General features: G+C 46.7%; 1 protein-coding gene across 2 annotated transcripts in view; it reads left to right on the top strand.

Moving 5' to 3' along the window:
* Positions 1-12,870, top strand: part of Enpp6 (ectonucleotide pyrophosphatase/phosphodiesterase 6) — a 102,868-nt gene that overhangs the window by 31,857 nt on the left and 58,141 nt on the right. For both annotated transcript variants that reach the window (XM_048455808.3, XM_048455807.3), the window contains exon 2: positions 9,374-9,553. In XM_048455808.3, the coding sequence (XP_048311765.2) occupies positions 9,374-9,553 (180 nt within the window). The remainder of the gene's footprint in view (positions 1-9,373; positions 9,554-12,870) is intronic.

Below are 12,870 nucleotides of genomic sequence, written 5' to 3'. Positions count from 1 at the left end.
CTGCCAAGGCCAGGTTCCCTGCTGCAGCCTCCCGGATGAAAGAACAATGAAATCAGACCAAATCGGGGGCGGGAGGCAGAGGGGGGTGGAGATAGGCTGCATTTCCCTTTAGAGTGCTCCAAACCCTCAGAGTTCACAAGAAACGGGTCAGTGTCTTTCCCAAATCATGAGAAATAGCTAGCCAAGACTGAGCACTGTTTTGGCTGTACCTACGTGCAAGTTAGCACAAGAAACAATAATCAGTCTCACGGGGTTATGGTAAAATGCTCCAACAACTATGGAGACAAACAACAATTTTTATGTCTGCTCAAGTCCTCACCTCTGAGGGGATGATATTAGTATGTAGAGACTTAGGGGGTGAAGAGGTGAGGAAGGCAAAGCAAAGCCCTCAGATATGATCAGGGCTCTGATGAAGAAGAGAGACCCTCCCCATCCTTTCCTCTCTGTGAGGAAACCCAGAGTCAGCTGCCTTCCACCTTGGATTTCCCAGCCTCCATAGCTGTGAGAAATGGTATTTCTGTTGTTTAATAGACAACAAACAAGACTTTTCTTTCATTTGCTTCTCTCTATAAAGGGGGAGAGGGTTTGACTGATTGGTTGGCTCACAATACTTGATTGAAGTCATTGTTAGTTCACACCCCTAAAAGAGCTGTCTTTAGTCTATCCATAGCTAGCACTGAGGGTTACTCGGGTGATGATTTGGAATCTGATCATCCTCTTTAGAGATCACCCGTGGACCAATTAAAAGCTTGACTGGCGAACGTGGCTTGGATCCAAGACCTAACTACTGCCTTGTTCTTCCTTAATTAAATCCCCCATCCTTACTACTGACTCCTGCCCTAGGCTAGACAGCTGGAGAACTCCCCAGGACTCGGGGTCTCTTGTCCTGGGGAAGAAAGAGAATGGAAGGGGGGGGGAGTTCCCACCTCCTGCAGTCAGGCAGTATCAGAGGGATTGGAGTCTGGTGTCTGTGAGCCTCAAATCACCATCTCCACAAGTCTGAGGAAACTGACGGCCCTAGGGAAAAGAGAGTTGTGGAGCCCATCAGAGAGGAAACTGGAACCTTTGCCACAGGGGAGGGCCGGTGGTGGGGCTTCAGGGTACAGTACTGGCCGAGTTCTGTCTATGGATGGAGAGGTGATCAAAATGAGCAAATGAGCTATTTCTCCTTTCAAATCCCTTACTTTTTTTTTGTTTGGTTGGTTTTGTTGTTGTTGTTTTGAGACAGGGTTTCTCTGTGTAGCTTTGGAGTGTGTCCTGGAACTCACTCTGTAGCCCAGGCTGGCCTTGAACTCTCTGACAGAGCTGCCTGCCTCTGTCTCCTGAGTGCTGGGATTAAAGGTCTGCGCCACCACCACCTGGCAAAAAAACCCTTTTTCTCTTGTAATGCACTCAGCCACTTTCTGAGTTTGCACAGAGATCGCAGTGGATTTTATTGGCTGGAAACTTGTTTATTTATTCATGGTTATTTTTCTCTCACCCAAAACATCTCTACTGCAGTTTCTCTTTCCTCTACTCCTCCCAGATACCCCTACATCCCTCCCCCCACCAGGTATTCTGTTTCTCTTTAGGAAAGAGAAAAGAGGCCACCAGGGCTGTCAACCTAACACGGCATAACAAGATACAAGATTAGGCAGAAACCCTCATATCAAAGCTGGGTGAGGCAACCCAGTAGGAAGAAAGGGGTCCCAAGGACAGGCAAAAGAGTCAGAGACATCCTCACTCCCACTGTCCGGAGTCCCACAAGTAACGCTAACAACCATAACATATATGCAGATGACCTAGTGCTTACGTATAGAGGCTCCATGTTTGCCGCTTAGTCTCTGTGAACCCTGCTTAGTGCTTCTGTGGGCTGTATTCTCCTGGTGTCCCTGACCTCTATGCTTCCTACAATACCCCCAGACTTCTTTTAGGCTCCCTGCCCCGGTGCTGAGGGTTAAACCCAGAACTTTATCGCTGAGCTACATCTCCAGGACTCTTTTGAGCTTCGATAAAAACAAGCCTTCCAAAAGTAGAAGCGTTCAAAGCAAAAGTCCAACACTTCGAGTTTTCTTCCTGTGCAAGAAAACAATTAATTTTATCTGATATTTTCACTGTCAGGGAATTGCTCGATGCAGCTAGACCTACAGAATCATAAAACAGTGTTTCCCCCACCGCCTTTTGTCTGGTGACCTCAAAACTATGGGCGTGAATGTCTCCAGGGAAAAATCTCCTTTAACATTTTGGGTAGTTTTTTTTTTTTATTTTATTTTTATTGCAATCCTTACACTTCACACTGTAATCAAAGCCTGCTATCTCCTGCTATCTTGGACTTGCAAAATGTGTGACTTTCTCTAATCATGACCCCGTCTGGCACACACATCAGTAGTCACTTTTAAAGAAGTGCCAACCGTGAGCTTCCTATTTCAACTTAATCTTGCATGTTCGATGTGACACTGCCCCTTTACCTTTACCACACTGCATCCTAAGTTAAGAAAATAGGATATATTTCCCAGCAGGGTGATGTGCAAAGCAAATTTCAATTTGTAAGTTGAGTGCTTGGAGCCATGCGTGGCTAATTCTTTTACATGTCTTGGCTGGGAGGAAGTTATTTAAAAAGTTCACTAACCTAAACAGAGCCTCACTTAATCCTTAGCCTCCCAAAGGCTCAAGGATATGTGCGATGAGGGCTCTACTGTGTAGAAATCTGACTTACGTAACATCTCCTTAAGCTGCTTGGCTTGGAATGGGATATATAAAGATATTTCTTGGCGCCATGTCAGTTTAAGGGAATATGTATATGACCAGTGTCTAAAACGCATTAACCTGAGACCCCGGATTTCAGAACTTTGGGAGCCTTTCTCTGCACAGCTGGAGTCTCTCCAGAGGGAGAGGAAATCTGAGATCATGGTCTCCTTTGTCCGCCAGCATCCCACACTTAAGAGGTACTTACAAAGCTGCTGTGGGGGGGCGGGATACTTGGTTGAGGGAGATGACAGTCCATCTGGTATTCTGGAGTTCTACCTGTCTCCATGTGGACAGCTTGGTGTCTGAGACAACTGCTATGCATAGGGCCAAAGCCCCCTCACTAGCTGTGTTGCCCCAACCCCAACACTCAGCCACCACGATCCTTCAGTGTTCCCACCTGCCAATCAAATGTTAGAACTGCCTCTGTGTCTGAGAGCTATGCTGAATGCCACAAGGAAAAAGCATCTAACATTCAAGGTGGCCAAGGACTGGTAATTGTGGCTCTTTTTAAACTACCCAGCAAACACCTGTCAAGCCCCATTTCCCACCCCCACACCTCTCCCTCACCCCACCTTCGCTCTTTTATAAACTTCACACCAACAGGGTCTCACTCCAGCCTCTGATCCCGAGATGCCCCCAGGGAAACGGCTTGTCTTGTGGACTCCAAAGCCGGTCCTTGCTCTCTAGCCTGGTTTGTTCCCTTAAATTCATCCATTGCTTGAGGGTGGCAGTTTCACAGAATACCTAAAAGTAGCCACGAAAACCATCCCACGCCCGATTTTTTTGTGGGCTCATCATGTGTGGCTTGTGCTCCAAGACCTTCAGTGGGGGCCTGCCATAATCCCGAACAGGATTAAACCTTATGCATAATAGGCTACTTCCTGCATACAGACTATAAGAAAATATGGTTTATAAACCAGGCACAGGAAGAGGTTAACAAATATAACTAGTAAGAAAGAGCAACTGTCACAATCTAGTCAAAGTTCTGTTGGTGAGCTTGCTCGTGCTGGCTCCTGCGCTCGGTCTTTTGCCCTTTCTCACGGCTGTACTCATGGTTCCACGGATCCATAGGAAGCCGTTCTGAGTTTGCGCTGGGGTGTACGATGAACTCTCACAGCTGTACGCTCCCTCCCACTGGTGACCTGAGACATCCCTTCCTTCAGTGTTTCCTTGCTGTGTACACTACCTTCTTGTTAGTTACTTTGTAGCCATGTTATCCATCTACTTCCTCAGTGTCAGGGTGCTTATGTTAGAGTAACCCCTAGAATGATGTGTGGCTAAAAACTTACGGATTTCTTATTTCTAGAATATTCCCTGTGTCTAGGCTGCAGCTGACGTTGAGTAACTGAAACTGAGAAAAGCAAACGCTAGCACAAAGGAGGGCAACTCTCGAGTACTAACTCACACCCCGTGGATCAAATGTTAGAGGACCCTAAAGTGGGAGCGCACCTGAGGCCCCTTCCATTTTTGCCTGAGATATGCCCAGTGGTATTCTAAAAATCTCACATGTCTGCATTCAGGGGACACACAGTCCATGTGGCCTCTGGTATTTACTTAATGACTTCTGTTAAAGCTATCAATGGAAATTTCTTTTTAAAAAGCCTTTGGATTCTGCTTGTCCATGTGTGTGGTGCTTCATCCTCTGTAGCAGGCCTATAGCCTAAGGAAGTGGGGGGGGGGGTTGATAGATAAATAGAAGAGGGGCCTTGATGAAGACGCCCTTCCTCTCGCTCTTTAGCCCTCGGAGACAGAGGTGATGATCCCTGCAGTTGTTTCACCACTGACTACACTAGTCCTTCCCACTGAAAAGCCCCCACATTAAACGGCACTATTTGTTTACTGCCAGGATCTTGAAGGAGCCCATCTTTAGATCTGTTCAGTGGGCTGGGCCAGCAGAGCCTTGAGAGTGCTGCTCTTTCCAAAGCAAGTGAGCCCCATTCTTATTTCATCAGAAAATGTGATTAAAAACAAATAAAGCAAGCATCTTCACTTTGTCCTAAGAAATAACCAGTGTCTCACCTCTTCATCTGCCATCTTTGTGTGGAGTGCGGGAGAAACCTCACATACCTCAAGTCCCAGTTCCTCGGAGAAGCCCTCCGTGATTCTTCTAGACGACTAGGCTATATGTTCACTGGTCTCGTGTGTGCTTCCTTGGGCTACTCCTTAGTCTTGCTGTGACTACAGACAGGACAAAGTAAAAAGATGTTTTCCATAGCAACGAGTGAGGTGATCAGAGAAAAAAATGGGGCAGGGAACTATGCAGACTTTTTGATAAGCAATAAGAAATACTTAGTAAATCCCACATAGTGTTTGGAAGATATTTGGACACTTTTGTTATGGATGATTGAGGTGAGAAGGGCCCAGTGCTGGTTGTATAAGAAAGCAGGCTGAGCAAGCCATGGGGAGCAAGCCAGTAAGCAGCACCCCTCCATAGTCTCTGCTTCAGTTCCTGCCTCCGGGTTCCTGCCTTTAGTTCCCATCATGACTCTCTTCAGCGGCAGATTGTGATCTAGAAGTCATATGATGAGACACACATTTTCCTCCCCTAGTTTGCTTTTGACCAGGGTTTTAACCACAAGGAAGAGAGAACCGGGCAGTGGGTTATCCCCAAAACCACAGAGCAGTATTCTTGCTCAAATTGGACTTCACAAGAGAGATGCCTAAAGCCACCTGTGGTTTAAAGAAGGCTCAGAAAAAGAGGAGCCCGGTTAAAATTCAGTCAAGAGAAAGTTCTTGCGACCACCAGTGACAGACACCGTGCCTGGAGCCTCTCTTTTCCTGTGCCACGTGAAGGCTGTCGAGTTCTGCACTGGTAGTAAGATGGAATTTGGGCTAGAAAATCTCTGGCGATGCCATGGAACCAGAGCTCATTAAGTAAGACTTTACATAATTGCTGGAAAATTGGGAGCTGCGCTGTAGAAAGTTTCTCCTAACGCTTTGAATAAATGTTCCAGATAGCCAAGCCATAGCACGGCTCCGTGGAAAACACAGAGCAGAGAGAACTCAAGCTCCGCGGATGTGTAAAAATAGATATGGGTCAGGCAGGAATATGGAGATGAGCTCTCCGTAGGCTGTGAAGCTGGTACACTGTGTTTTGTTTTGTTCTGTTTTCTCAGCTACCTCTTTCACCCCCCGGCAATAAAATCGCAAGAATGAGTTGCAAGAGAGAGAGAGGCTAGGTTAAAAAAAAAATTCTGCTGGAGTCAGGACTCAGGCTGCTCCAAGCGCCCACTGCCAGCCAGGCTGTGCTCATGGGAGCACAGACGACTAGACTGAGCCCAGGGAGAAGGAAGAGAGGGCAGATGGGTTAGGGGTGGTCAGCCACCTGCTGTTCAGTCTTTGAACAACAAGGGCAGTCCACCAAAAACAACAACAACAACACAACAGCAACAACCAAATCAAAACAAAACAAACCAAAGAAACAACATCTGAACGTGAGTCTGAGGTAATTCTTTGTGAAATGGCTGGATGGTCACCCAGAAAGGCTTTCAGAGTCTCTCTCTCTCTCTCTCCCTCTCTCTCTCTCTCTCTCTCTCTCTCTCTCTCTCTCTCTCTCTTTCTCTCTCTCCTTCCTTCTCTGCTTCCCCCTTTTCAATCCGGACCCAACAGCTCTACCACGTACAGAAGCCTCTCCTAATTTTTCAGCTAGACCGTAGGAGCGAAGACAGGTCGGAAGGTCTGGACTCCGGATTCTGCGCACTGGGGACGGAGGTTAAGGAAGCAGGCACTGCCCTGTGACCTGGGGTTCCGCGGTTGTTTAAAGTATTTTAGGAATTACTTTTGATTGTTTCGTGCTTCTTGGCACTGAACATCTTCTGTAAACTGCCTTCACAGTGACTGTTATCATGACTGCCTTACGGAACCGTGACCAAACAGCCTTAAGAAGATGAAGGTGTCCGACTTCGTTGTTTTGAAGGAAGAAGACATAAGCACTTTTGCCGGTGGGGGCGGGGTGTGGTGGTGGTGGGGCGGCTCCTTAATGTACTTCAACTTTCCTGAACGGAAAGTTTTGAATCAAGAAGAAAGATGTCTCTTCTCAGCAACAGGGTCATTGCTGATGGTCACGGTTCTGAAGAGAAGTTGCAGTCTGGTCTCCTTTGTGGCTTCATGGGTCCCTGGAAGCTGGCTTCATTTTCTCAAAGACCTTCTGCTGGGTACTAAATTAAAAGCCACTGAAGGCGGAGACCAGGCTTCACATTTGACCCTCTATGCTTATATAAAGATATAGATAGATAGATGGATAGATAGATAGATAGATAGGAATGTGTGTGTGTGTGTGTGTGTGTGTGTGTGTGTGTGTATTCAATTAGTGTGAGTTTAGACCTCCACGGGGAGTCAACTAAACCTGGCATAATTGAAGAAGGACCAAGTCCCTCACCCCTGCATCAAGGCTGAGCAAGGTATTCCACCATAGAGAATGGTTTCCAAAAAGCCAGTTCATGCACCAGGGATAAATTCTGGTCCCACTGCCAGGGGATTCACAAGCAGACCAGGCCACACAATTGTCACCCACATTAAGAGGGCCTAGTTCAGGCCCATGCAAGCTCCCCAGCTGTCAGTCCAGAGTCTGGGAGCTCCCAGCAGTTCAGGTCAGCTGGCTCTGTGGGTTTCCCCATCAGCATCATGATACCACCCTCTTGCTCATAAGATCCCTCCTCCCTCTCTTCACCTGGACTCCAGGAGCTTGACCTAGGGCTTGGCTGTGGATCTCTGCATTTGCTCCCATCAGTTACTGGATGAAGGTTCTATGATGACAATTACCATAGTCATCAATCTGATTATAGGAGAAGGCTGATTCAGGAACCCTCTCCACTATTGCTAGGAGTCTCAGCTGGATGCTCAATCATGCCACAAGGACATTTGCTCAACTGGGTTCATAGTGGCATTATTCATAATAGCCAGAACCTGGAAACAACCTAGATGCCCCTCAACCAAAGAATGGATAAAGAAAATGTGGTATATTTGCACAATAGAGTACTACTCAGCAGTTAAAATACAATGACATCACGAAATTTGCAGGCAAATGGAAGGAACTAGAAAAAAAACATATTGAATGAGGTAAACCAGATCCAAAAAGACAAACATGGTATGTATTCACTCATAAGGGGATATTAGATGTAAAACAAAGAATAACCAGGCTGCAATCCACAGCCTCAGAGAAGCTAGGTAACAAGGAGGACCCTAAGGGGGACAGGCATGGATCTCCCTGGGAAGGGGAAATAGATGAAATCTTCGGGGTTAACTGGGGACGGAGGAGTGGAGGAAATGGGGGACGGTTGAGTTGGGGGAGGGGCGGAGAGGAAGAGACATGAAAGCAATATCTTGATAGAGCAGATCATTATGGGGTTAGGGAGAAACCTGGTGCTAGGGCCTTACATTTAAAGTATGGTTTGTGGAATGTCTGTCTTTCTATGATGAGAGACAAGGCTTCCCCTTTTTATGAATTTTGGCATTCAGTTTTCAAAATTGTACTTGGTAGTTCCTCTTTGTTTTTGTTTTAAAATAGAGTTGGGCAAGGGGCGGGGAGGCTAGAAGAAACAACAGCAGCAAGCAAGCAGAGAGCACTACTCTGATTACGCTTCCTTATGGAGCTCGTTCAAGTGTGTTTCGTCCCGGTGCCAAACAACACTCGCTCAGATTGCAGCAATTTCTGGTGCCCTTGCCAATGTTTGGGTTATTTTTAACTTTAAAGATGGAACAGATTGCTCTAAATTAAATAATTTAATCTAATGTTTCAAAGAGTCCCAGTACTTGCGACTTTCACTTCTGGCTTCTCTGGGATGGAGCTCTGTCCATCACAGCCAGCCCTTGCTTTGGTACCTCACTCCACGTGGAGGGTGTTTTCTCGCTTTGTTTTTCTTTTCCTTTTTTCAGCTGGGAGTCTGTTTTGCACTACCTGGTCCCAAATGTTATTGGGCGGGTCATAGTCTATCAGTGAAGCAATAGCTCATCTTTTCCTAGAAAGGAGGGAATCGTGTTCTTAACAGCTCAATTCCTGATCTTGGGGGAGGAGAATTGAAGGGATGCTGAACTGTCTCTGGGGTGAGAAGCTAAGCCACCTGTTGCAAGAATCCACTCTTCCCAGGCGGATACAAGAAGAAATGTATGTTCGCGTGCGTGTGTGCGTGCGTGCGTGCGTGTGTGTGTGTGTGCTGCTCACACAAAAGCCAGAGATCAGCGGTCAGAGGATAACTTGAGAGAATCAGTTCTTTCCTTCCACTGTGTAGGTCTGGGAATCGAACTCAGGTTGTCAAGTTTGGTGGCAAGCTCTTTTACCCTCTCACCAGCCCCCTCAATGTAACTTAAAACAGAGTGATTGGAAAGGCCTAGCTTCCTGCAGAGCGATCCCACCCTCAATCAGCTAGTGGATGTCTGCTTTATTTTTTTGAGACAGGGTCTCATTACACCTCTTTGGCTGGTCTGGAACCTGGTATGTAGAACTGACTGGCCTCTAACCCATTGGTGGCTCTTTTGTTTGTCCTTGTGGCTTCATCTATGAAAAAGAAGTCTCCGTAGTGGCAACGGAAAAGAACAAGTTGTGGTACTTTCTCTCTTTCCTAAGTGAGGGTGAAAAGTTCCTGCAGTCGGATTGAGCAAAGATTTAAAACAAAGAATGAAGTGACCACATGCCTCCTCCTGCCTGCAGGCCGCCATTGTGAGGTCCACCAGATGATCGGGAACTACATGTGGGACCCCAGGACCAACAAGTCGTTCGACATCGGGGTCAACCGAGACAGTCTGATGCCGCTCTGGTGGAACGGGTCAGAACCGTTGTGGATCACGCTGATGAAGGCCAGGAGGAAGGTCTACATGTATTATTGGCCAGGTGAGTGTGCTGGCCTCCAGGCCCCTCTCCTCTCCCAAACCTCAAGCACCTGTGGAGTCTGCCCAGGAGAACAAGGCAGAGTCCTTCAAAGACAGACCACGCCCTGGTTGAAAGGAGGGAGTTTTACTTAAGAACTATGTTCTAGGGGCACATTAAAATTTTTAAAATTAGCTTACATTTTTCTGAAAGGTATACATTTCATATTGAATGAATTCCTTCCCCTACATCCCTCCCTGCTTCATTACCCCCTCCCGACCCATTTACCCCTCCTCTCTCACACTAATCCCCTTTGTTCACCTAGTTTCACTCCTACTTTTATTTACTGTATACACACGTGATTTTATGTGACTATAGAAGCCAGGGACCACAAAGGAGAGAAAGCACATGGTCTTTGTCTCTCTGAGGCTGGCTTACTGTGCTTAGTATGTTGACTCCAGTTGCATCCATTTGACCGGAGAGGACAGAAAAGCCAGCCTGAGTATAATTTCTGCCATTGCTGCATGCCGAGGCTGTGCAACCTAGCTAGACTGGTTCTCTAAGTCAGCTGCTGTGAATCATGCTGCAGGGAACCGGCGTGCAAGAGTTTCTGCAGTAAGACTTAGAAGCCTTTGAGTGACCACTCAGCGAAGCAGCGAAGTCATGCGGCAGCTCTGGTCCGAGCTTGTGGAGAGGCCTCCATACTTATTTCCATGGGGGGGGGGGCTGGACTAGCTTACATCCCACCAAGAGGGCACAAGGGTTCCCTTCTATCTCCATCCGCGCTAGCTTTGCTGTTGTTCGTTCCTTAGCGACCGCTATTCTGACTAGAATATGATGGAATCTGTGGATTTTTTTATTTATATTTCTAAGATAGCCAATGAGGCTGATTTTTTTCATGTATTTGTGCTTCTTCTTTGATGATCTGCCCATTTCACAACCCCGTTTATTAGCTGGCTTGCTTACTTTCTTGTTGCTTTATTTGTTTGAATGCTTTATATATTCTGGGTAATAATCCTCTACCAGCTGCGTACCTGGCAAAGCTTTCCTCCAGGCAGGCCTTAAAGACCCCGTTCCTGAGCTCTGAGACACGCGCAGCTACAGAGCTGTTTCCTGTTCCCCTGGCTCCGGGGCTGCGTACTCGAATTCCATGTGCTGCATTTTCAGTAGAGAAGAGAAATCATGTTTGGTTTGCTCATTGACTTTTACAAAGGAGTGGAGTACCTTTCTATACACTTTTCAGAAGGAATGTTTTTATTTATTCTTTGAGAATTTCATCCGATAGATTTTGAATTTCTAGGCCCTTTCAACTTCCCTCACAGCACTGGGAATGATAAACACGGCCCACACAACTGCTTGGTAATGAGTTACAGGACACCTCTCACTGTGGACTCCTTTGTACACCTAGATAACTGGGAAGCAAAACTCTTTTATTGTAATAAAGTTCAGTAATGCTACAACCTGTCTTGGCTCCTGTGAAAGCCAGTGGATACTGTCATCTTGTCCATTGGATATCTTTCATTAAGAATGAGGAGATTTGGCTGGGCAGTTGTAGCGCATGCCTTTAATTCCAACATTCAGGAGCCAGAGGCAGGCGGATCTCTGTGAGTTCAAGGCCAGCCTGGTCTACAAGAGCTAGATCTACAACAGGTTCCAAAGCTACAGAGAAACCCTGTCTCAAAAAACCAAAAAAACAAAAAACAAAAACAAAAAAGAATGAGGAGATTTAGGAGGAGCCAAAGGCATTTGCCACCAAACTGGAAGACCTGAATTTAGTCTTCAGAATCCCCATTTTGAAAAGAGAGAACAGACTCCAGTAAGTTTTCTATACACACACACACACACACACACACACACACACACACACACACTAAATACAGGTAGAACTGTGAGAGAATTCAATACTGACAAATGATCACTTTGCCACTGTGGGTTCCTTCTTTCATCAGGTGATGTGCAATTTGTCTTTTCTGAGCACATGGCTGTGGCTCTTTCCTCCAATGTGATAATACTGATACTTACCCTTGTGGAGCCAGCTATTGGTAAAAGCCTAAAAGAAACAGAGGAATAAATGAACAGTAGCCTGGTGGGAGGCAGAGAAAAACAACAGAGATCTCACAGGCTTGGGCTGCGGGAAGGGAGGGCAGGAACAGCTGAGGGAATTGTGAAAGCCCAGGGGCTTATGGGAGAGGGTGGCTAACAGGTGTGGGAGAGAGCGGAGGGAAGGATGAGCCACCCAAAGCTGAGCCGCAGATGGCCTGCACTGAGGGTGTGGGTTTCTACAGGAGTTGGGAGGATGCTGTCTGGAGGCGGCCATGTGGAGAGATGCTCAGGGTTCTCTGCAGATCTCAAAGGATTGCAGGACATAGACAGATGGAGCCTGTGGAAGGCAGCCCCACTGCCAAGCTGTGCAGGAACCTTGTCACAAAGCAGGGACAAGCATCCACAGGTAGGCTCGCAAAGGCCAGCACGTACAGTGCTAAGTCCAACTTAGCCAGAAGAGCTAACCGGCTTATTTCACCAACAGGAATAATTTCAGAGTGGTACAAGGGATTTTGGGTATCAACCATCAGTCACCTAGACTGGTGAGAGGGGGAGGAGAATCAGTTGTTTGACACCACAGTGATCAAATATATCTGACAGAAATTCCTTAAGAGAACAAGGGTTTATTTATTTTTCACTTCTGATTTTAAAGATTGATGCCTACAGTCACATGGCATCGTGCACTTGAATAGAATACTGTGGTTCATGGAACCTGTGACAGAGAACAACCATTCACATCACAGTGGATCAGGGACAGACAGCAAGACTGGACCCCGAGACCAGACTGTAACTGTCAAAGGCCTACTCCTAGTGACCTACTACTGTCGGCTAGGTCCTGTCTCCTAAGGGTTCCTCAGCATCCCCAAATAGTGCCTTGGGAACAAGCATTAAAAGCATGGATCTACGGGAACCATTTATGGCTCAACCCATAACACACAAGTTTAGGGGTTATGCCTTTATCTGAATTAGAGACCCAACTGGGGTCATGAAGTTGGATGCTAGACTAAGGACGTACAGGCCAATCTAGACTCGTGTCAGAGTCCAGTTCAGATTTAAGCCTGCAATGGCAAGGTCTGTAACAAAAAGAAGACTTAGCTGCACATTGAGATTACTTTTAGAAACATTACCATCAATGAATGCAAAAGATTGCCTGCGCAGGCACAGGAGGGTATGACAGCTGACTGGTCACTGGACTAAGGACCACCAAGATGAATACTGACACAGTACAGCGTAGCCACCTTTCATGGTATTTTAAGCTTTTGGAAAGCACCATCTGTATAGTTGGCATCCCCCCCACA

The sequence above is a fragment of the Myodes glareolus genome, chromosome 23, assembly GCF_982192425.1.
Source record: "Myodes glareolus chromosome 23, mMyoGla1.1, whole genome shotgun sequence".
NCBI classification, from domain to species: Eukaryota; Metazoa; Chordata; class Mammalia; order Rodentia; family Cricetidae; genus Myodes; species Myodes glareolus.
Note: the sequence above shows the minus strand (reverse complement) of the source record. Positions and strands in the feature narration are given on the sequence as shown.